The sequence below is a fragment of the Tamandua tetradactyla genome, chromosome 1, assembly GCF_023851605.1.
Source record: "Tamandua tetradactyla isolate mTamTet1 chromosome 1, mTamTet1.pri, whole genome shotgun sequence".
NCBI lineage: Eukaryota > Metazoa > Chordata > Mammalia > Pilosa > Myrmecophagidae > Tamandua > Tamandua tetradactyla.
The window spans coordinates 224,082,410-224,108,284 of NC_135327.1; the positions used below are offsets into that span (position 1 = coordinate 224,082,410).

The window sequence follows — 25,875 nt, forward strand, 5'->3', positions numbered from 1 at the left end:
AATAATAATAATAATAATAATAATAATAATAATAATAATAATGAAAGCTAAGATTTATTGAGCTCTTTCTACATGCCAAACCTGTTGAAATCCCTTTATATATTTATTAACTCATTTAATCCTCACAGTAACCCTGGGAGGTTGATGCAGTATTTTGTTTGTTTTTAGTAAACTAAAGAAACTGAGTCATAGAGTTGTTAATTAACTTGCCTGGGGCCATAGCTAGTAAATGATAGAGTCTACTTTTAAACCCATGCAGTCTGATTCCTGAACTTGTGCTCCTCGTCGTTGGACTGTACTGCCTGATGTTTGTACAGAATTTTAAATATATCACCTTCCTTTTTAAGAAGGGCGAGGCACTAATGAAAGTGTAAAACAAATGGAAACTTAGGGAAGGAATAGTAAGTTGAAGAATAAGTATACATTCATGATCTGATGTTTATAAGATAAATTTTGATCTAATATTTTCTTGAAAGTTCATATTTAGCTTACATTCTGGTTTGAATCAAAAATGGTTATCACTAAATTAAGCACAAAAATTTCCTTTCTGAGGTGGGAGTATAATTACCATGTAAAATGTTCTATATTGTACCTATTTATTATAAGCATGAGGAGAGAGAGAAAAATGTCATTAGGGTGGTGCTAAAGAAATTGAGCATGGGCCAAAGTGTAGGGACAGATACAATTTTTTCCAGCTTAAAATGTTTCAGAATAATTCTGATCCAAGTGTTTATATTATGCTTTTCTACCAGAACATAGAAAATTCTGGTTTTCTAGCTCATCTTTTCTAAATAGCTCTATTTTATAGTGTGTATATAGGTCATTCTGAATCAAGTTAACTTCACAGTTGATTGGAACCTTGTTTTAAGCTTATTGAACAAAGCTCTGTAACACAGAATTTTGGGCATAGGGCCATTTCCAGAGTCTGGTCCAAACAAGCAGTAAACAGACCAAGATTGTCTCTTTCTTGGCTGAAGGCATTCTCTGTGTAGCTTGTCCCAGGACTCTTTTACACATTTTCTACCCTTTTTATATCCCTCTTCTTTTTCTATTCAGGGAAAAAGTATTTTAATTTTCATTCTGTAGTTATTCTTTTAGCTTATATTTATATATAATACTTGTTGCTCAAAACCTACAATTCCTTCCCTTTATTGGCAATTTAGTTGAGAGGAGAGTGGACCTTCTAAGATGATATTGTAGAAAATATGTGAACTATTAAATAGTTTTGCCATGTCATTCTGCTTTCCTGTCTGCCTTTCTCTGGTTTGATAATTGCAAAAGATTTTCTTGGAGGATCTTTAAAAGGAACACATACATTTTATCCCCCCAAGTGGGAAGGGAGAGTAAGAAGAGTACTTAACTTTTTACTTTTTAATTGGAAGTACAATTAAAAAATTGTGTTTCCACGCAGTAGTTTAAAATAATCATATCTTAAATCTTGTTTACTTATCTATTTTCTCTTTTTATTTCCACAGTCCTTTAGGAAAATAATGTTTTAGTCATTCCCTTAGAAACTTTGGTTTCCGTAGAATTTATTTGGTTTCCTGATTCCCTTAGTCGTTCCTTAACTCTTAATAGAAGTGAAATTCAACTTATTTTACTCATGCTATTTAAATTTTTCTCCTAATTTCTGAGCAGGTCCTGATTTGTCATGCTTCTTTGCCTTTACTTATGCTGTTCCCTCTGCTTGGATTTTTTCCTCATTCTCCTACTTTCCTTTTTCTCTTTGGCTTTGGCTCTGTTTGTAGTTTGTATACAGTTAAAGACTTTTAATTATCTTGTACATAATACATTCAAACAATAAATATGACATCTGTTATAACATATGTAATAAAACAAACATCTGTGAATGTATCATCAAAGTTGAGAACTAGAAAATGAGCTATTCCAATTGCATCTTCCTATACACTTCTCTCCATATCTCGAAGGGAATGCTTATCATTCATTCCTTTATTCTTAAAAAATATATATATATACATATACATATACATGTATCTGAATCCTTAAACAATTATCATTTAATCTTGTTTGTATTTGCGTTTATAAAGATGAATTCATGAGGTATACAGTTCTTGACTTGCTTTTTTTCAGCATTATGTTTCTGAGATTCGTCTATACTGTAAGTTAATAGACTGCTGTAGTTCATTCATTCTCATTAATAGATAATATTTCTAGTATAAGTATGCACATTTTTGCATTACATTTAATGGATCTGGAATTGGTTTTTTTCTTTATGGTATGAGGTTGGGATCCAATTTCATTGTTTCTCTATCTATGGCATACTAGTTGCATTATTTGAATAATGCATCCTTTTCTACTATACCATTACTATAAAATATCAGGTTTCCTTATAAGCATGGGTTCATTTCTGAGTTTTCTCTTCTGTTGAGTTAATCCATTTATTTAACTCTGTATAAGAACCTTTTGTAGGAACCCAACTATGTTATACTTACTGGATTTATAAAAATTCTTGGTAGGCAAGTCCCCTCTCGCCCTTTCTAATTGTTTTTTATCATATCTTGACCATTCTTTTACCCCTCCATATGCATTTTTTCTTTTTTCTTTTTTCCCCTTTCTCCATATACATGTTTAAACCATAAACAACCATGATGAGATTTTATTGGGTTTCATTGATACTGTAGATCGATTTGACAGTACTTGGCATCATTATTAGTTCATTGAGTGGGCATGGAAGAATATGGGTATAAGTTGGTATGAGTAAGTTGTATTAGGATTTTTATTCAGGGTATTCTGATAGTTTATTTGTGTAGAAGTATATCTTATGCTCCCTATTACCCTTATTGCCCCTCACACTCTTGATATTATTTTTGTCAGAAGAGTTTTCTAGTTTTGTTAGATTAGCTCTTGTTAATACATCTTGCATTACCCAAATTCACAGGCCTTGTTTGCTCTGTATTAGTCTACTGCAACTGTGTCTTTGTTATTCGCCTATTGTAGTGCAGTTTCATTTTTTTTTTTTCCACGGGCAGGCACCAGAAATCGAACCCGGGTCCTTTGGCATGGCAGGCAAGCACTCTTGCCTGCTGAGCCACTGTGGCCCGCCCTAGTTTCATTTTATGTGCCGGAAGTACAATATAACATATTAATAAAATTTAGACTGTTATTTTGAAAGTGTAAAGACTTCCTCCAAATTAGATGGTTTTATGAGCCATTGCATAATTTCTGAACTGGAAAGGGAGTTGCTAAACTGTGTTAATTTTATTTTCAATTGATTTTTAGCCAGTAGACAGAAGCATTGTTCTTTATTAAACTTAATTCTTGAATTTTGTGAGCTTTGAATTATATAGATTTTCGGGAATGTCCTCATGGCTTAACAGGTGATCATCCCATACACAGTCATTCTATCTATTACCTCTAAATTTATTTCTTATGCATTCTGTTTTTATTTTATCACTTCTTGCTCAGGTACAAAATAATCAAGCATGGTCTTAATTTATTAAAACTTGTCTTTGGGTTTGTATGTTTTCTTTAGTGTGATATCCACACGTGTAGGCACTGCTTTCTTCTATCAAATGAATTTCAGTATTTAGAACTTGTTTACCTTGGAATCAGAATTTTCAAGCACCTTAACGCTTATTAGACTGGCTCTGAGGAGTCCTCCAAAATCCTCTTGCTAATGGCAAAACTGGAGATTTGAACTTTAATTCACATTCATCATGTTTCTAATACAGTGTGATATGTTCATGGTTACATACTACTATTTTGCCTTAATAGCAGAGTTGTAGGTTGGGTAGTTTAGTAAATAAAATTCAGATTGGGTTAAGATTTTTTTATTTAAATTTTTTATCATGAAAAATAACATATACAAACAGAAAGCAATAATTTCAACACACACTGCAATAATTAGTTATAGAACAGATATCAGAGTTTAGTATGGGTTGCAATTCCACAATTTTAGGGTTTTCCTTCTAGCTGCTCCAAGATTAAAAGAAATATCAATATAATGATTCAGCAATCATACTCATTGTTAAATCCTATCTTCTCTGTTATAACTCCACCTTCTCCTTTGATCTTTCTCCCAATCGTTAGGGATATTTGGGTTCTCCCACTCTTAACTTTTTCATGTTGAGAAGGGCTGTCGATAATATGGAATGGGAGATAGAACTAGTTAGTGTTCTGGAGAGGCTGGCCCCTCTGGGTTTCAGAACGTATCTGGCCTACGAACCTATCTGAAGGTTATATTTTTCTGGAAAGCAATTATAATACATGAAACCTTTGTAGAATCTCGGATAAAGCCCTAGGTGTTCTTTAAGGTTGGCAGGAATGGTTTTGATTGGGATTCGGCAAACCATGGTAAATAGCAATATCTAGCTGAAGCTTGTGTAAGAGTAGCCTCCAGAATAGCTTCTTGACTCAATTTGAACTGTGTCTGCCATTGATATCTTATTTGTTACACTTCTTATCCCCCTTCTGGTAAGGAAGCCATTGTCGATCCCACGGTGGCAGGACCAGGTTTATCTCTGAGAGTCATATCCCATGTTGCTAGGGAGACTTCACCCAAGGATATCATGTCTCACATAGGGGGAGTTGTGGGTTTTTTTTGTTTTTTTTTTGGTATTTATGTCAAACAATGTTCTATGTTCTAATGGTATCTCATCCCCGTTCTAAGTAAGCAAATGGAATCTTAGTATAAAATTTCACAACTAGTAAGAACAGTCAGTATTAAAACCTTGGTTTTCTGATTTCAGGTTTGAACATATGCATGTGTGTGTGTGTGTGTGTGTTTTAAAGTAGTGATTTTTAGCTAAGTTCCACTGGTCTTGGCACCACTGTGGAGTGGCCACCTGGGTCTTCTCCCTGTCAACTAGAACTACTCTGGTTGTATCTGTGGTAAATTAAAATTGAAAACTAATTTTCTTTATGCCAAACTGCTTCTTTGCTACCTAAAAACAAAGAAAACCATGTGAAAAGAAATTCAAGCATGGCAAGGAATTAGTCTCACTGAAAAAGCTAACTTTGGCTTGGTGAACATATGCATACCGTTGTACAAATGTTCCAAGCTGGTTCCCCTACCTCCTACCTGTTTATTTGCTCACCCTGCCATATGGAGGGTTCTGCATTGCTGGATGGTTTTTGATTTGGACCATTGTGATTCAAAAATGGAAAAATGGAGAGGGGTAGACCTGGAGAAGATTTTTTTCTAGGAATTTAAAGTAGTATCCTGTATCAGTTCTGCAGTGCCCATCAAATACCTTGATTATCAACCCATTGTTGAGTGACTTTTTTTTTTTATTAATTAAAAAAAGAATTAACGAAACAATTAGAAATCATTCCATTCTACATGTACAATCAGTAATTCTTAATAACATCACATAGTTGCATATTCATCATTTCTTAGTACATTTGCATCGATTTAGAAAAAGAAATAAAAAGACAACAGAATAAGAATTAAAACAATAATAGAAAGAAAAAAAAAACAAAACAAAAAACCTATACCTCACATGCAGCTTCATTCAGTGTTTTAACATAATTGCATTACAATTGGGTAGTATTGTGCTGTCCATTTCTGAGTTTTTACATCCAGTCCCGTTGTACAGTCTGTATCCCTTCAGCTCCAATTACCCCTTCTCTCTTTTTTTTTTTTTTTAATTAACGGAAAAAAAGAAATTAACCCAACATTTAGAAATCATACCATTCTACATATGCAATCAGTAATTCTTAACATCATCACATAGATGCATGATCATCATTTCTTAGTACATTTGCATCAGTTTAGAAGAACTAGCAACATAACCGAAAAAGATATAGAATGTTAATATAGAGACAAAAATAAAAGTAATAATAGTAAAATCAAAACAAAACAAAACAAAACTAAACTAAAACCTATAGCTCAGATGCAGCTTCATTCAGTGTTTTAACAAGATTACTTTATAATTAGGTATTATTGTGCTGTCCATTTTTGAGTTTTTGTATCTAGTCCTGTTACACCGTCTGTATCCCTTCAACTCCAATTGCCCATTATCTTACCCTGTTTCTACCTCCTGCTGGACTCTGTTACCAATGACATATTCCAAATTTATTCTCAAATGTCTGTTCACATCAGTGGGACCATACAGTATTTGTCCTTTAGTTTTTGGCTAGACTCACTCAGCATAATGTTCTCTAGGTCCATCCATGTTATTACATGCTTCATAAGTTTATCCTGTCTTAAAGCTGCATAGTATTCCATCGTATGTATATACCACAGTTTGTTTAGCCACTCTTCTGTTGATGGAGATTTCGGCTGTTTCCATCTCTTTGCAATTGTAAATAACGCTGCTATAAACATTGGTGTGCAAATGTCCGTTTGTGTCTTTGCCCGTAAGTCCTTTGAGTATATTCCCAGCAATGGTATTGCTGGGTCGTATGGCAATTCTATATTCAGCTTTTTGAGGAACCGCCAAACTGCCTTCCACAGTGGTTGCACCATTTGACATTCCCACCAACAGTGGATAAGTGTGCCTCTTTCTCCGCATCCTCTCCAGCACTTGTCATTTTCTGTTTTGTTGATAATGGCCATTCTGGTGGGTGTGAGATGATATCTCATTGTGGTTTTGATTTGCATTTCTCTAATGGCCAGGGACATTGAGCATCTCTTCATGTGCCTCTTGGCCATTTGTATTTCCTCTTCTGAGAGGTGTCTGTTCAAGTCTTTTTCCCATTTTGTAATTGGGTTGGCTGTCTTTTTGTTGTTGAGATGAACAGTCTCTTTATAACTTCTGGATACTAGACCTTTATCTGATATATCATTTCCAAATATTGTCTCCCATTGTGTAGGCTGTCTTTCTACTTTCTTGATGAAGTTGTTTGATGCACAAGTGTTTAATTTTGAGGAGCTCCCATTTATTTATTTCCTTCTTCAGTGTTCTTGCTTTAGGTTTAAGGTCCATAAAACCGCCTCCAGTTGTAAGATCCATAAGATATCTCCTAACATTTTCCTCTAACTGTTTTATGGTCTTAGACCTAATGTTTAGATCTTTGATCCATTTTGAGTTAACTTTTGTATAGGGTGTGAGATACGGGTCTTCTTGCATTCTTTTGCATATGGATATCCAGTTCTCTAGGCACCATTTATTGAAGAGACTGTTCTGTCCCAGGTGAGTTGGCTTGACTGCCTTATCAAAGATCAAGTGTCCATAGATGAGAGGGTCTATATCTGAGCACTCTATTCGATTCCATTGGTCGATATATCTATCTTTATGCCAATACCATGCTGTTTTGACCACTGTGGCTTCATAATATGCCTTAAAGTCAGGCAGCGCGAGACCTCCAGCTTCGTTTTTTTCCTCAAGATGTTTTTAGCAATTCGGGGCACCCTGCCCTGCCAGATAAATTTGCTTATTGGTTTTTCTATTTCTGAAAAATAAGTTGTTGGGATTTTGATTGGTATTGCATTGAATCTGTAAATCAATTTAGGTAGGATTGACATCTTAACTATATTTAGTCTTCCAATCCATGAGCACGGTATGCCCTTCCATCTGTTTAGGTCTTCTGTGATTTCTTTTAACAGTTTTTTGTAGTTTTCTTTTCTTTTTATTTTTTTTATTAACGGAAAGAAAAAAAAAGAAATTAACACAACGTTTAGAAATCATACCATTCTACATATGCACTCAGTAATTCTTAACATCATCAGATAGATGCATGATCATTGTTTCTTAGGACATTTGCATCGGTTTAGAGGAACTAGCAACACAACAGAAAAAGATATAAAATGTTAATATAAAGAAAAGAAATAAAAGTAGTAGTAATAGTAAAAAACAACAACAACAAACAAACCAACAAGCAAACAAAAACAAAAAAAACCCTATAGCTCAGATGCAGCTTCATTCAGTATTTTAACATGATTACTTTACAATTAGGTATTATTGTGCTGTCCATTTTTGAGTTTTTGTATCTAGTCCTGTTGCACAGTCTGTATCCCTTCAGCTTCAATTACCCATTGTCTTACCCTGTTTCTAACTCCTGCTGAACTCTGTTACCAATGACATATTTCAAGTTTATTCTCGAATGTCCATTCACATAAGTGGGACCATACAGTATTTGTCCTTTAGTTTTTGGCTGGATTCACTCAGCATAATATTCTCTAGGTCCATCCATGTTATTACATGGTTCATAAGTTTATCTTGTCTTAAAGCTGCATAATATTCCATCGTATGTATATACCACAGTTTGTTTAGCCACTCTTCTGTTGATGGAGATTTTGGCTGTTTCCATCTCTTTGCAATTGTAAATAACGCTGCTATAAACATTGGTGTGCAAATGTCCGTTTGTGTCTTTGCCCTTAAGTCCTTTGAGTAGATACCTAGCAATGGTATTGCTGGGTCGTATGGCAATTCTATATTCAGCTTTTTGAGGAACCGCCAAACTGCCTTCCACAGTGGTTGCACCCTTTGACATTCCCACCAACAGTGGATAAGTGTGCCTCTTTCTCCGCATCCTCTCCAGCACTTGTCATTTTCTGTTTTGTTGATAATGGCCATTCTGGTGGGTGTGAGATGATATCTCATTGTGGTTTTGATTTGCATTTCTCTAATGGCCAGGGACATTGAGCATCTCTTCATGTGCCTCTTGGCCATCCGTATTTCTTCTTCTGGTAGGTGTCTGTTTAAGTCTTTTTCCCATTTTGTAATTGGGTTGGCTGTCTTTTTGTTGTTGAGTTGAATAATCTCTTTATAAATTCTGGATACTAGACCTTTATCTGATATGTCGTTTCCAAATATTGTCTCCCATTGTGTAGGCTGTCTTTCTACTTTCTTGATGAAGTTCTCTGATGCACAAAAGTGTTTAATTTTGAGGAGCTCCCATTTATTTATTTCCTTCTTCAGTGTTCTTGCTTTAGGTTTAAGGTCCATAAAACCGCCTCCAGTTGTAAGATCCATAAGATATCTCCCAACATTTTCCTCTATCTGTTTTATGGTCTTAGACCTAATGTTTAGATCTTTGATCCATTTTGAGTTAACTTTTGTATAGGGTGTGAGAGATGGGTCTTTTTTCATTCTTTTGCATATGGATATCCAGTTCTCTAGGCACCATTTATTGAAGAGACTGCTCTGTCCCAGGTGAGTTGGCTTGACTGCCTTATCAAAGATCAAATGTCCATAGATGAGAGGGTCTATATCTGAGCACTCTATTCGATTCCACTGGTCGATACATCTATCTTTATGCCAATACCATGCTGTTTTGACCACTGTGGCTTCATAATATGCCTTAAAGTCAGGCAGCGCGAGACCTCCAGCTTCGTTTTTTTTCCTCAAGATGTTTTTAGCAATTCGGGGCACCCTGCCCTTCCAGATAAATTTGCTTATTGGTTTTTCTATTTCTGAAAAATAAGTTGTTGGGATTTTGATTGGTATTGCATTGAATCTGTAAATCAATTTAGGTAGGATTGACATCTTAACTATATTTAGTCTTCCAATCCATGAACACGGTATGCCCTTCCATCTATTTAGGTCTTCTGTGATTTCTTTTAACAGTTTTTTGTAGTTTTCTTTATATAGGTTTTTTGTCTCTTTGGTTAAATTTATTCCTAGGTATTTTATTCTTTTAGTTGCGATTGTAAATGGGATTCGTTTCTTGATTTCCGCCTCAGCTTGTTCATTACTAGTATATAGAAAAGCTACAGATTTTTGAATGTTGATCTTGTAGCCTGCTACTTTGCTGTACTCATTTATTAGCTCTAGTAATTTTGTTGTGGATTTTTCTGGGTTTTCTACATATAGTATCATATCGTCTGCAAACAGTGATAGTTTTACTTCTTCCTTTCCAATTTTGATGCCTTGTATTTCTTTTTCTTGCCTAATTGCTCTGGCTAGAACTTCCAACACAATGTTGAATAATAGTGGTGATAGTGGACATCCTTGTCTTGTTCCTGATCTTAGGGGGAAAGTTTTCAATTTTTCCCCATTGAGGATGATATTAGCTGTGGGTTTTTCATATATTCCCTCTATCATTTTAAGGAAGTTCCCTTGTATTCCTATCTTTTGAAGTGTTTTCAGCAGGAAAGGATGTTGAATCTTGTCAAATGCCTTCTCTGCATCAATTGAGATGATCGTGTGATTTTTCTGCTTTGATTTGTTGATATGGTGTATTACATTAATTGATTTTCTTATGTTGAACCATCCTTGCATACCTGGGATGAATCCTACTTGGTCATGATGTATAATTCTTTTAATGTGTTGTTGAATACGATTTGCTAGAATTTTATTGAGGATTTTTGCATCTGTATTCATTAGAGAGATTGGTCTGTAGTTTTCTTTTTTTGTAATATCTTTGCCTGGTTTTGGTATGAGGGTGATGTTGGCTTCATAGAATGAATTAGGTAGTTTTCCCTCCACTTCGATTATGTTGAAGAGTTTGAGGAGAGTAGGTACTAATTCTTTCTGGAATGTTTGATAGAATTCACATGTGAAGCCGTCTGGTCCTGGACTTTTCTTTTTAGGGAGCTTTTGAATAACTAATTCAATCTCTTTACTTGTGATTGGTTTGTTGAGGTCGTCTATTTCTTCTTGAGTCAAAGTTGGTTGTTCATGTCTTTCCAGGAACCTGTCCATTTCTTCTAAATTGTTGTATTTATTAGCGTAAAGTTGTTCATAGTATCCTGTTATTACCTCCTTTATTTCTGTGAGGTCAGTAGTTATGTCTCCTCTTTCATTTCTAATCTTATTTATTTGCATCCTCTCTCTTCTTCTTTTTGTCAATCTTGCTAAGGGCCCATCAATCTTGTTGATTTTCTCATAGAACCAACTTCTGGTCTTATTGATTTTCTCTATTGTTTTCATGTTTTCAATTTCATTTATTTCTGCTCTAATCTTTGTTATTTCTTTCCTTTTGCTTGCTTTGGTATTAGTTTGCTGTTCTTTCTCCAGTTCTTCCAAGTGGACAGTTAATTCCTGCATTTTTGCCTTTTCTTCTTTTCTGATAAAGGCATTTAGGGCAATAAATTTCCCTCTCAGCACTGCCTTTGCTGCGTCCCATAAGTTTTGATATGTTGTGTCTTCATTTTCATTTGCCTCTAGGTATTTACTAATTTCTCTTGCAATTTCTTCTTTGACCCACTGGTTGTTTAAGAGTGTGTTGTTGAGCCTCCACGTATTTGTGAATTTTCTGGCATTCCGCCTATTATTGATTTCCAACTTCATTCCTTTACGATCCGAGAAAGTGTTGTGTATGATTTCAACCTTTTTAAATTTGTTAAGACTTGCTCTGTGACCCAGCATATGGTCTATCTTTGAGAATGATCCATGAGCACTTGAGAAAAAGGTGTATCCTGCTGTTGTGGGATGTAATGTCGTATAAATGTCTGTTAAGTCTAGCTCCTTTATAGTAATATTCAGATTCTCTATTTCTTAAATGATCCTCTGTCTAGATGTTCTGTCCATTGATGAGAGTGGGGAATTGAAGTCTCCAACTATTATGGTATTTGTGTCTATTTCCCTTTTCAGTGTTTGCAGTGTATTCCTCACGTATTTTGGGGCATTCTGGTTCGGTGCGTAAATATTTATGATTGTTATGTCTTCTTGTTTAATTGTTCCTTTTATTAGTATATAGTGTCCTTCTTTGTCTCTTTTAACTGTTTTACATTTGAAGTCTAACTTGTTGGATATTAGTATAGCCACTCCTGCTATTTTCTGGTTGTTATTTCCATGAAATATCTTTTCCCAACCTTTCACTTTCAACCTATGTTTATCTTTGGGTCTAAGATGTGTTTCCTGTAGACAGCATATAGAAGGATCCTGTTTTTTAATCCATTCTGCCAGTCTATGTCTTTTGATTGGGGGATTCAGTCCATTAACATTTAGTGTTATTACTGTTTTTATAATATTTTCCTCTACCATTTTGCCTTTTGTATTATATATATCATATCTGACTTTCCTTCTTTCTACACTCTTCTCCATACCTCTCTCTTCTGTCTTTTCGGTTCTGACTCTAGTGGTCCCTTTAGTATTTCTTGCAGAGCTGGTCTCTTGGTCACAAATTCTCTCAGTGACTTTTTATCTGAGAATGTTTTAATTTCTCCCTCATTTTTGAAGGACAATTTTGCTGGATATAGGAGTCTTGGTTGGCAGTTTTTCTCTTTTAGTAATTTAAATATATCATCCCACTGTCTTCTAGCCTCCATGGTTTCTGCTGAGAAATCTACACATAGTCTTATTGGGTTTTCCTTGTATGTGATGGATTGTTTTTCTCTTGCTCCTTTCAAGATCCTCTCTTTCTCTTTGACCTCTGACATTGTAACTAGTAAGTGTCTTGGAGAACGCCTATTTGGGTCTAATCTCTTTGGGGTGCGCTGCACTTCTTGGATCTGTAATTTTAGGTCTTTCATAAGAGTTGGGAAATTTTCAGTGATAATTTCTTCCATTAGTTTTTCTCCTCCTTTTCCCTTCTCTTCTCCTTCTGGGACACCCACAACACGTATATTTGTGCGGTTCATATTGTCCTTGAGATCCCTAATACCCTGTTCAAATTTTTCCATTCTTTTCCCGATAGTTTCTGTTTTTTTTTGGAAATCAGATGTTCCATCCTCCCAATCACTAATTCTATCTTCTGTCTCTTTAAATCTATCATTGTAGGTATCCATTGTTTTTTCCATGTTTTCTACTTTATCCTTCACTTCCATAAGGTCTGTGATTTGTTTTTTCAGTTTTTCTATTTCTTCTTTTTGTTCAGCCCATGTCTTCTTCATGTCCCCCCTCAATTTATCGATTTGGTTTTTGAAGAGGTTTTCCATTTCTGTTCGTATATTCAGCATTAGTTGTCTTAGCTCCTGTATCTCATTTGATCTATTGGTTTGTTCCTTTGACTGTGCCATATTTTCAATTATTTGAGCGTGATCCGTTATCTTCTGTTGGCGTCTGTGCATTTATGCAGATTTCCCTGGGTATTGGATCCAAAAGTTTGGAAGATTTTTCTGTGAAATCTCTGGGTTCTGTTTTTCTTATCCTGCCCAGTAGGTGGCGCTCGTGGCACACGTTTGTCTGCGGGTCCCACCAGTAAAAGGTGCTGTGGGACCTTTAACTTTGGAAAACTCTCGCCGTCCGGGAGGTTCGCTAGCCGAAGCAGCTTGGAAGAGTGCGAGCCGGCCCGGGGTCCGAACACGGGAGGGTTGCTGGCCGCCGCAGCCCGGAAAAGCGCCCGTCCGAATTTCCTAGTCGGCCCGGGGCGACAAGTGTGGCGGGAGGGCACCAGCAGCAGCGGCCTGCCCGGGAGAGTGCACGTTCCCAGGGAATCACGGGTTTGGAAGGCCCCCCCCCCCCACCCGTCACCGTTCTCCGCGGCCTGGGGATTTCCGATCCAATTCTCTCAGTTGGTCCGGGGGAGTGTGCGTGGTGTGGGCGCTAGCCGCGGCGGTTTCAGGGGACCGCCTCTCCAATTCTCCCAACCGGCCTGGGAAGGGGGAAGGGAGTGACTCCGGCTGCTTGCCGCCCCGCCCGGTGAAGCCCGCGCGCCTCGGCGATCTCACCCGAGTGGCTTCTCTCAGCCAGCCAGCCGTTCCAGGATGGGGTACGCTGTCTTTTTTATCTCTGTCGTGGCTTTGGGCGCTGTTCTGTATCGTTTCTTGCCGCTGATAGCTTCAGCCGGGCCGCGCGACCGGTACACTGGGTGGGTTTGGGGCGAGCTCGCAGGAATTAACCTGGGTAAGCTGGAGCCGGCGCTTTCCCCAGCCGGCGGTCGCGAGAAGTCGTCACTCAGGCCAGATGCGGGTTTTAAGCTTTTATTGTTACACCCCGGGATGGGCCACCCGGGAACCCGAGGAGTGAGACGTCTGGGGTCCGAAGACCCCGGGGCTCAGACGACCCAGAGCGGGGTAAGCGTGGGGCTTAAGTACTCTCGGGGAGGGGTGGAGTCTTGGGCGCACACGTCAGGAAGGGACAGCCAATCACACAAGGCAGGAGGCAGTTGCTAGGCTGAGGGCTTAGGTTAGGTATAGAGGAGTGAAGAGAATAACAGGAAGGCTTGCAGTTTAGTGGTGAGCTACGGAAATGGGCGGTCTACAACAAGAGGGGGAAGGGGGGAACAGAGAGGGGGGTTACAGGTACGGAGGGCAGAGAGTGAATGTAGAGAGGGAGAGAAGGATTAAAAAATTTTAAGCATGGCTAGGCTCTAGTCCCTGAGAAATATGCCACAGTTTCTACTCCCCTAGTAGCTGTCCTGGAGAAGAAACTAAGATCCGCGCATCTTACTAAGCCGCCATCTTCTCCGGAAGTCGAGTGACTTTTTTTTTGACAAAACGGACATCATTGTCAGACTGTAGAGGGTCTGGGAAGCCAAACCATGACACAGGTTAGTGTCAGGGGCCACTTTGGTGTGTCTGGAGTCAGCTGATTGAACTGAAACAGGGGCACTATAACCTGACAGAGTGGCATCAGTGGTGAGGCACTGCTCAGAACATGAAGAGAGGGCCACAGGTCTAGTGTAGTTGCTGCTGGTAGCAGGTGAGGCCTTTCCCACCACCAAACGGCTCTTTTTGCGAGGAGTCACGGCAGTGGGAAACAATGGTAGCTGCTACATCAGGAGCAGCAAGTCTTTTGCTTTGAATCTAGTGTCTGATGGAAGGTGTGCGTTGTGTCTAGTATGATGATGGATCGAGGCAGCAGTGTTGACAGCCTGGGCAGTGCAGGCTTATTCAACAGCTTGGTTCCAGTCAGTCTCATTAGAGAAAGGGCTCCTGCCATCTGAAAACCTGGGTGGTTCAATCAGCAGCTACAGTTTGTTTCCACACTTCATGACCAGTCTTTAACATGCCAGTTTATAGTTTTACAACTGGTAGACCAAACAGGCTATTTGGTAACAGCCCAAGAGTTTGTAAAAATAATGACAGAGTTTATGGGTTTATTAAGGAGAATGTTGGCCAGATCATAAGGAGAATGGTCTTGAGTTCTGCTTGCAGAACAAAGTGCCCACACTCATTTTCATTTCTGCTCTGTTGGCGCTGAGGTTAAACAGCCATAGCAGCCCACCACTGGACACTCTCAGGTTGCACCTTTGCTGGACCGTCAGTAAACCAGGTCCAGGCATTTAGGGGAATTTCTGTGAGTCAAGGGCCCATTGAACCAGTGGATTTGCTTCAGGGGGCCAAATGGAGTATAAATTTTACCATTGGGGTTGCTGCTAATTTTTCATGTAACAATGAGATGCCAGAGTGGCTGTGTTCTTAAATATAGCACTTTCATGTGGCAAGAGATGTTTGTTGGGCTTTTCCCACTTTGGAAGTCATTGAGTTCAAGTTGATCCATCCCCAAATGGGATTCTTTTCAAAAGAGATACCTGATAACTGTGTCAGAAAGGCATTGAGTCCAAAACCCTAATGGGTATATATCCAGAGAAGGCTGCCTTTTCTTGCCAGAGGTTCAAGTCACTAAAACACTCCTTCATAGAGACTTGCACATAAAGGGTTCATAAGAATTGTGGGACCCTAAAAGGGCTAGCAGTTTTTTTTAACGTGAAGCCCTCTATAGGATAATCCCCTTTAGCACTTATGAGGAGTCAAGTGCAGGGCATGTAAATTACAATACATCACTGGACTGGTCCAAAAATCCCCTTCCTTGATGTAAACTCTACCCATACCTCAGTAGCTGAATCCATATATACTTTCCCTCCACAGGACCTGAACAAAGCTGGCTTGTGCTTCTGTATCCTGCAGAGCACTATGAGTTTTGAGTCCCTCCCTTCCACATAGATACCTAGCATACCCAGGTTTGTTTGGTCTTTGGACCGCCCTTGGGAGCCTGGAGACCTTGGCCCTTTAAAGCTTCTGAGGTTGGGGTCTAGGAGGAGGTTGGGAGAGAATACGGCTCTGCCTGATTTTTCTTAATTGACAAATCTTTATACACATTTAGTCCATACATGGTGTACAATCAGTTGCTCACAATATCATCTCATAGTTGTGTATTCATCACCATGATCATTTTTAGATCATTTGCATCACTCCAGAAAAAGAAATAAAAAGAAAAAAACGTATACATCCCATACCCCTTACCCCTCCCATTCATTGGCCACTAGTTTTGCAATCTACCCAATTTATTTTGCCCTTTATCCCCCCTATTGTTTCTTTAGTTTTTATCCATATTTTTTTTTTACTCATTTGTCCATACCCTGGGTAAAAGGACCATCAGATAGAAGGTTTGCATAGTCACAGTATAAAAGCTGTATCATTATATAATCATCTTCAAGAATCAAGACTACTGGAACACAACTCTACAGTTTCATGTACTTTCTTCCAGCTGCTCCAATACACCATAAACTAAAAAGGGATATCTGTACAATGCGTGTGAATAACCTCCAGGATAACCTCTTGACTCTGTTTGAAATCTCTCAGCCTCGGAAACTTTGTTTTGTCTCATTTCTCTCTTCCTCCTTTTGGTGAAGAAGGCTTTATCAATCCCATGATACCAGGTCCCATCTTATCCCAGGAGTCCTGCCCTAGGTTGCCAGGGAGATTTACACCCTTGGAATCATGTCACTCTAGGTAGGGAGGGCGGTGAGTTCATCTGCTGAGTTGGCTTATAGAGAGGCCATATCTGAGCAAGAAAGAGGTTCTCTAGGGTCTGTGCTGATTTTTTTATTCACTTTTGTTTAGGGATGTCTTGATTCAGCTGCTACAGATATATTACTTTCTGACTGTGGCCTAAGGTTTGTACCCCTTGACTGACTCGGGTTTGATGGCAGCTTCTGTTTTAGGAGTACAATCTTAAGGTGGGACATTTGCCCCTCCACTGTGAAGATAATGTTTTTTAAATTCAACATAAGGGTTAGGGGAGTTTTCTCAGGCTACGTGGCAGTAAGACTTTATCTACATTTCTTTGAGTCATCTTCTCATTTTCTGGCATATCACTTTCATTAGCATTTCAAATCCAGTCCATTACAATAAGAGCTGAAGACCAGTCAGTGCCCACAGGAGTTGGTCTCAGGGATTTCCTGGAGAATTTTCCCAAAAGAGCCAAAGCTCTCTTACAGCAGACAAGGACTATTGTAAAAAGCACTGATGCCTTTCCCTGTCCTTTCAAATGGATCTAGTGTTAACATGATAGACAGCAGGAGGGATTGAGTCCTAAGACAGCCAGCTGTTGCCAGTCTTATTTAATAATCATCCCCCACCCCCCCCCACCCCCAAGCCATCTAGGCAAAATTCTAAGGAGTCACCTGGTTTTGCCTAAAGTGATTTTGAATTTTCCTCCTTTTATGCTTGGTGTAGACATATTTCTGTAACTGTTGTCAGAAAGGGAACAGAATCTTCTGTGCCCCTTACTCCCCATCCCCTGCCAGACAGATCTCAGTCCTACTTGTTCGCTGGGGCAAAACTGCTGGGGCTGGCTGTTGGCTTTGTGAGGGCATCCTCCTGTGTGGAGAGAGTAGACAGTAACTAGAATATCCTTCAGGAAGTCTTTGAACCTTTTTCCTGGTACTCAGCTGAAGCTACCTCCTCAATAGGCAATAAAGTTAAAGAACTTTTATTGTCTGGTCCATACAATTTGCTCAACCTGTTTGCTAACAATTCCGTTTAACCGGCCTTTTCTTCCTTGTCTAGAAAGCCTTGTCTCTATTAGCATTCCAGCCTCTCTGCAGAACTGTTAAAAATTGTGAAAATTTTCCTACTTTCTGAAGTAGGAAGTTTGAAGGTAGGAAGTCTGAAGTCTGAAATTTTACCTGCTTTCAAAGTAACAAGTTAGCCTGCTACAATTTCATGGCTGTTGTGAGGAGACAGGAGATTTCTAAGTCAGACAAAGGACATTGTTACTCATGACAGTAGTAGCGCCAAAGTCAGCATTTGTATCAGTTAACCGAGCCTCAGTTTCCACAGGGTGCTGCCAGGAGCCAGGTTATGCCTGCACACATAGTGGGGTACATTGTAGGAGGGAAACTCTGAGCTCAGGGAACAGGGCAATAAGCCTTCTGAATGACTTTTACCCTGGAGGGAGACATGATTTTTATTTTACTGGAAAGTAAACAAACCTGTCTTTTGTTCTTCAGAGACGCATACACTCACTCTGTCTTTTAAGGCTGCTTACAAAATAAACATTCAAAATAAAGGGAGTCAGTGCCTTCTTCTCCCAAGATTTGTAGAAATGCAAGCCACTTATGGAGAGTTGTACCCTAAACCCCATTTTGGAGCTGGAAGAACATTTTGATGATAGGTTCTGTTCCAGTCGTTTGTTAAAGTTCTGGTGAAATAAGAACATTAAGCTTTTTTTTTTTTTTTCCCTGACAGTATATTTGATTTCTCCTGCCTCAGTTCAGATTCTGGCTTTCTCTCACCTGAGCTACCTTAACTGCCTCCTTACTGATATCATTGCCGTGGTCTTGTTTAGTCTATCCTCAATGCCTTTGCCAGAGAGATCTTCTTAAAATGCAGATCTGATCAAGCCACTCAATTTAAATTTGTTATTATCTCCCTATCACTGTTAGGAGAAAGTTGGGCAGTTACTTTTCCTGTGCTCACTACTATCCAAGTTTTAAATGTTGGCAACTAAATGCATTTTTTTCTTTTTTAAAGCCAAACACACCAGTAGCTATGTGGCTGTTGCCACTTTGTAACCTCTGCTTTTATCTATCAGTTTTTCTCTTTCTGCCTTGGATAATTTCCTTATCGGCCTCATAGAAGTATTATGATCCTCCTACTCAGCTTTTAAAAGCCACCTACTCTGTAAAGCCTTGAACTGAATGCTTCTCACTGTAGTTAGGTGTCTTGCTCTGAATACCTTTATAGTACTTTTGAATAAACTTGCATGTGTCACTATAACACTTACCTTATTGTGTTGTGATTATTAATTTTTTTTTCTGGTCTGCAAGCCCCACTAACTAAAGTGTAAACTACTCAGAGCAGAACTATCTTGCTTAAAACCCTCCCTTCCCCATATAAGGCCTTTAGGAAAATTTGCTTCCCTGAGAATTGTTTTAGAATCAAATCCATTAATTAGTTGGCACTTTTAATCATAATAAGTAATCTTTCCTTTGAAGCTAGAGGATATTAATTTGCTTACTTTTGAAGGGATAAGATGTAGTATTCACTGGAAAATAGCCAGATGGTACAGTCCTGTGGTCCAACCTATTTGGGTCATCATATATATTATTTACTATGCCAAATAATATTTTCTTGCTTTGTTCGATTTGAAAAACAGACTGTGGACATTCATAAAGAGAAAGTGGCTCGAAGAGAGATTGGTATTTTGACAACAAATAAAAATACATCAAGAACCCACAAAATAATAGCACCTGCAAATATGGAGCGCCCTGTGAGGTACATCCGGAAACCTATTGACTATACAGTTCTGGATGATGTGGGCCATGGTGTCAAGGTAAAATATTTCCTTATCATATTGACTTGAACTAATTTGTGTATCTTATAAGTGTTTTGGATGGGAAATACAGTAATAAAGAAGATTTTCTTAAAGTTTAATAGTCTCTTTAGCTAGCAATTAACATTGCAATTTTTATAGGCTGTGTAGTGTTAGTTGTATTTATTAAGCTTGGCAGATTTTTACTTGTAGAATAGGCTATAACAAGGTATTACAATTTTAAATGGTTTATTGCTTAAACAACCCATTTGAATCCTAGACTAGTCTATAAATTAGTGTTAATTCCATATCTTGCTTTTATTTCTGAACGACTATTTAAGAATAAAACATGCTTTTCAAAATTGGCTTGTAAATATTTTTATTCTTTTACTCCTAAATGTATGCATATATGTGTGTGTCTCTCTGTATAGGTAATCCTAGTGATGTATAAAAAATAAAAATTAGGGTGCACAGGTAGTTCAGTGGTTAGAATGCCAGCCTTTCATGCGGGAGACCTGGGTTCAATTCCTGGACCATGCACACCCCTCTCGCCCCCCAGAATATTGTATATAGCTTCGTTCTGTGCAGTGTGGTTACTCTGCCCCCAACAGGCTTTTGGCGAGAGAGATTATTTGTGGCACATGTCTGTTTCTTAGAACGGCAGAATTAGATGATCTTGCAGGATGCTGTAGTCTTTCAACTTTCAGGTCATGCGTCATTTTGTAAGCATCTGGAATGATCAGAATTCTTTAGCCATCTCTGCATAGGATACTATATTCCTGTGAAATTCTGTGGTCCCTTTCCTTGAGCACAATTATTTGATTTCTTCAGGATATTTTATAACTTTTAAGGGGTCTACTAAAATCTTGAAGCTTTTCCTAGCTGTTTGATGTAACTGGTGCTGTTGCTGAATCTTGCCTTCTGAGTTTCCTGGGATTCCTGGTTGCAAGGGGCATATAGCTGACAATACTGACCTTCAGTCTACCCTTCTAGGAGTCTTGGTATCCTACCTTCACATTCATGCTGGGAACTTGCATGGAAGGTTGGAGCACCTTGCAGTTGTGGAGGCTACTTATTTGTTTCCTATTTTTTTTCCCTCAGGGGTGTGGTTAAGGTTATATAGGAGATTAAATTCAGTTTTAAGTTAAGGTATTTTAGGCCAAGTTGATATACAGGGTTTGGTTTTTGGCAGCCTGGGAAGAATTACTTTTGTATTATTGCCTGCTTTGGTATTAAAACAATAGCAACAGCAACATATATATATCCCTTTTGCCAAATCTTCATTTTTTTTCCTACCAAAGCATTATGCACTCATAAAAAAAATTTCTCATTTTCTTAGAGGTGAATATCTTCCATTATCTCCTTCCTCCACTAAGAATTGTAAAGTTTAAAACACAGTACTTACCAGAGTATAAGATTAATCCAAATTTTATAAGGAAATTTGGAGTGAGAAAATTTAATAGTTTCAATCCCTATGTATAAGTGGAAATGTAAACACAGCATTATGTATGCCGAAAGTATATTCGTGCAAACTTTGGCAATCTGCTTTCTAACTATCAAATGGGTACATCAGACACTGGGTTATTTCTAAATATATTTTTTGGCTAGGGGTAGGAGGGTGAGTGATCTGTGAGAACAGATTGTCTTAGAAATTTGGATATAGTTAATAAGCTGAAATTATGAGATGGAAAAATTTAAGTTTATTTTAAAATTAATGTTATAAGTATAGAAAAATACTCGTTACAGTTATAGAATAATTTCTTTAGCCTTTGTCCACTTTTCTTTCTAGAGGTTTATTACTGATTTGTAGGAACCTTTTTTACTATTAAGGGAATTCCTCCTTTTCCATAATGTAATAGCAGTTTTTATACCCTCATAATGCTGTGTAACTTTTGACTTTGATTTTTAGTATTTTTAAAAAATAAATGCAGAAACTTTGGAAACTTGCATCCAAATGTATTATTTTTTTCTTATAGCAACCAATTTTTATGCTTAAGGTTTCTGTGCTCCAAGATTAATATTCCCTTTTGTTTTCTTCCTTTGTGATTTAATTTTAGTGTTTTGGTATTTGTGTTTGATATATCTAGATTTCATCTAAGTCGTATTTATTGTGTTAATTAATGCATTTTGTGTTGTGGAATAGGTGGTACACATGAATTTATTAGAAATTAAGAATATAATATAAGGTAAATCTGGTTTAAGTTTTGGGAATAATGTAGAGGATGGGTAAGAAAACCCCAGCGTGGAGAAATGACCAGAAGAACATAGTCATAAAGGAGAGTGGTGAGAAGATGAATCTGTGAGAAAGCAGAGTCACAGAGTGCGCTCCAGGAGGAAAGTCTTCAATACCTAGAGAGAAGTTTGAATTTATTTTTGATAAACAGTAATATAACAGCTTTATAACCTGCTTCATAATTCATGAAGCTCTTTCCAGATATGTTAGTGTTTATTTTTATTCTCACAAAGGCAATGTGATCTAGGAGTTGTTACATTTTATGAGTGGAGGCACTAAAGCATTATCATGTTTGTGGGAAGAGAAATGATATTTTTTTTAAACTTTCAGTTTTATTAAGTAAAGGAATGAATTAATTCAATGATTCATTTCAGAAAAGAATTGGCCTTTGAATAATGCAATAAACATTTAGTGCCTATGGTAGTCAAAGCTTCTGATCTTCTTGAGTATAGAAAATAGGGAGAAATCAAAGATTCAACCTAAGGTTCCAGGAGAATGGTAAATACTGATTCACTAATGTTGAAAATTAAGGAAATGAAGAGAGATCTTATAGAATTAAGAAACAATCTAGTTTTGGGGACATTTAAATGGAAAAATCTGTGGGTTGCTAAAAATGATAGTATTTTGATCTGTAACATGTAGTTTATTTCCTACCACACATCTGTATATGCAGACATACACTTAATAGAGGAGGAAGTGGAACTCGGTTAAAGGTTGAAGGTTATACCATTGCATAGGAGCAGAGTTCAGTGAGAACTTTTTATTTCCTATCTAATTCTTTCTTTCGCTTTGGGGCAGTTTTATACTTTCATACTAATGTTTTTGCTTCCTGTTCACTTGAAACAAATGAGGGAAGATGTATGGTCATATTTAGAATATTTTCTGTTTTCTAGGTTACTTTAGTATAGTATTTAATGATCTCACATTAGTATATCCTGTCTTCAGAGATCGTAATAATTATTCACATTTAGTTTTCTAAATCCAGGCATGAATTGCAGCCCTAATTGCAGCAGCTGGGTAGGGTTCTATACATTCTTTCCATTTCAAAACGAGCAATATCATCCTAAATAAAAATTAAAGAATACTAAAATTCTGGATAGTTTCTAGAAGTGAAACTTTGTCTAAGATAAAATAAATTCCTCTTTGGATCATTTCCTCGGTGGTACTTTTATGGTCATCTGAAAAATGATAGATGGCATGGGAAGAACTTGAAATCCCCCAAACCTCTATGAGTTAGACCTTGTTTTAGTTTGCTTGGCTGCTGAAAGCAGATACCATGAAATGAGGTGGCTTAACAATGGGAATTTATTAGCTAACATTTTTGAGGCTGAGAAAAAAATCCAAATCAAGGCCATCATCAAGTCAATGGTTTCTTCCCAAAGACTGGCTGCTCGTAGTCCTTGACTCCTTTGCCACGTGGGAAGGTGCCTACTGGCCTCTCTCTTCTCTTCTGGGTTTCGTTGCTTTCAACTTCTTGCTTCTGTGGCACGTTCTCTCACTCACTCACTCTTTTTCTATATTCATTCTGTTATAAAGGAATGTAAGAGGAGTTAAGAGTAGGAGTAAGAATGAGGTGGGTCACACCATAACTGAAGTATTCTTGTCATAAAGTCTTCCTTCAAATGGGTTTACACTCATAGGAGTGGAATGGCTTTAAGAACATGATTGGTATATAAAGTTCCAAACGGCAACAGACTTAAACTCTAAAAACTGAAGGTATTATTTCTTAAGTGTTAGGACTGTACACATTGTTTCATGTATGTAGGCTGAACATATTACATGCAGCCTTTAGGATCAAAGCAGTTTTGTTCAGTTTTGAATTCTGACTAAATTGATTCAGTACAAAACTGAAGACTAAAGCAACCTGTAATTTCCAACTAGTGTTGGCCTGCTCGGGATTTGTGTTTATAAGCTCGAGGCAAGGGGGGTTTTTGAGACCCTTTTTATTTATTCCTTAGTCGAATCTGGCTGTTACTGTGTATGGTGATTTCTGTTCTTTCTTTTTTTTTTTTGCATGGCCAGGCTCTGGGAATCGAACCCAGGTCTCCAGCTTGGCAGGCAAGAATTCTTGCCACTGAGCCACCATTGCACCACCCTGGTGATTTCATTTTTAAACAATGAAGTGATGGGTCCCTTTCTGAATTTGGAAGCAATTTGTGATTTGGAATTTTAATGTTTGCAATCTATCATATTTTTAAAAAGTATACTACAATTCAAGTAATGAATACTCATTCTTGGATATTTATTATCTAGAAAATCTTAGGTCTTGTACACTGTTAATTAAAATAGCCTTGTGTTACCATGTTTGTGCTTAAATCACAGCATGTGCTTTTTTATTATCTGTCATTCAGTTGGATTAGTTTCATAGGATGAATTACTGACTAAGAAATTACTGGGCCTGCATGAGATTGGCATGATCAACTGGCAGTTTCTTTATGAATATATTATTTTCTGAAATATGGGAAAGACGTAAATACTTGCCCACTACTTATGCATATCTTTTTCTTTACAAAATATTTGAAATATGGCTGGGTAAAAACTTAGTAACATGAATTGAATCACTGTAAATGTAAACATGTCCTATCAGATTTATTTATCTAGAATTAATTTCTACTTTTTCCCCCCCTTTTTTTGCCAACGTAAAGTGGCTAAAAGCCAAGGTAAGAGACGTCACTTAACATTTGATCCACAGTATTCCCTCTATATTGATAGAGGCTGCAGAGCCACTAAAACTGAAAAATCTTTGTATGTGTGTCTGCTTTCCCCCCATAGGATTTATGTAGATTAAATGTACTCAAACTCAATTCAAACCAGCAACATTTAGCCTGGATGTGTTAATATATCAAAGATATATTGACATCTGCATTTATATAGGAACATTAATTTTGCTAACATTTATTGCTTTGCTCATTTTTTGATAGTTGCCTTGCTTTTATTGACTTACAATTAGGAGGTTTCCCAGACATCATATGTGACTTTATTATTCATTCATTAGAATAAAGATGACTTTTCAGACAGATATTTAAGTGAATTGTCAGTGAGAGTATATTTAAACACACATTTAAAAATTTTAAGAGACCCAGCATTTGAATGAAATTGTTTGTTATCAGTGAACGTGTAACAAAAAAATTATATATAAAATACAATATTCTTACTTGTATTGTGCCATAAACTGGAATGAATGGCACAGAATAATAGAAAAACCAGATAGAATTGGTTTCTTGACTTTTTAAAATGTGGTACTAAAGTCTGTTATTAAAACTGTCTGGGAATCCTCTCTTCACATTCTGATATTAAAAAATAATACATGGTGTCAAAACACCAAGAGAACAATTTGATATAAAAATAAAAGCTTTTCTTTCTACAATTTTAGCATGGAAATAACCAGCCTGCAAGAACTGGCACACTGTCGAGAACAAATCCTCCTACTCAGAAACCACCAAGTCCTCCCATGTCAGGCCGGGGAACACTGGGGTAAGAATTCAACTACATTTTACAAGAGAATTTGTATGTTAAAGAAAGAGGTATTTCTGTGGCTTAAGTAAATGCTTGGATCCTTGCCATGGGACCCTTCATATGTGACACTACCTTTTACAGATTCATTTTGGTTCTTATTTCCTTGAACAGAATCCAAAGTGAAACTGCCTCTTTTATAATATTCTCTATAGAAGTCTGTGCTAGAAGAGTTCTTTTGTATATGTATAAATTAGCATTATTTATTGTTTTTTAATTCACTTAAAAAATAGAAATCTAAGTTTATTTAAGATGGAATGACCAGAGAATTCCATACAGTGCCTTCAAATGTGCTTACAAGATTTACATTACAGAACTTTGAATATATGGTCTGCTTTATGTAGTTTGTTGTGGTAGCCTGTGGCTCTTCTGTTTTTCCTAATATCTGGCACCTGAGGCTTGGGGACTCTCCCTGAAGTGCTTCTAGCTGTGCCTCTACTGGTAGGCTTAGTCCCCTTCCTGCTAGTGTAGCTCCGTGGGAAGGCCAGTTGGAGAAGTAGAAAAGGTAATAGTTCGTAGCTTCTTCCTTCTCAGCTCCCAAGATAATAAAGATATTGAGTCCCTGGCAAGCCATTTCTGGACGATTGTACACCTTAACCTAGGAAATACTATTAGATTCCTTGTTTCTGATGAGGGAGGGTGGCTGATCATTGTCATAGTGACAGCAAACAATAGTCAGCTTTTTTGGAGGATCTTAGTTGCCATTTTTATCCTGTAAACCTTGTCCCCCTAGAAAGCATAGAAAGTGATTAAATAGAAAATAAAAGAACACTTACTGAGAATGTAATGGTGTTACATTTAGGATTCCAAAGTGCTTCTCCATATATTTCCGTGCTAACATAGGAATAAACTGGGGAG

The 25,875-nt window shown here is 37.5% G+C and overlaps 1 protein-coding gene across 11 annotated transcripts in view; it reads left to right on the forward strand.

Annotated features, from left to right (window-relative positions):
* Window positions 1–25,875, forward strand: part of ABI1 (abl interactor 1) — a 126,788-nt gene that overhangs the window by 80,916 nt on the left and 19,997 nt on the right. For 7 of the 11 annotated variants that reach the window (XM_077153389.1, XM_077153330.1, XM_077153398.1 and 4 more), the window contains exons 3-5: window positions 19,116–19,292; window positions 24,150–24,164; window positions 24,878–24,978. In XM_077153389.1, coding sequence (XP_077009504.1) covers window positions 19,116–19,292; window positions 24,150–24,164; window positions 24,878–24,978 — 293 coding nt within the window. The remainder of the gene's footprint in view (window positions 1–19,115; window positions 19,293–24,149; window positions 24,165–24,877; window positions 24,979–25,875) is intronic. The other 4 variants (XM_077153337.1, XM_077153346.1, XM_077153368.1 and 1 more) reach the window with 1 other exon arrangement.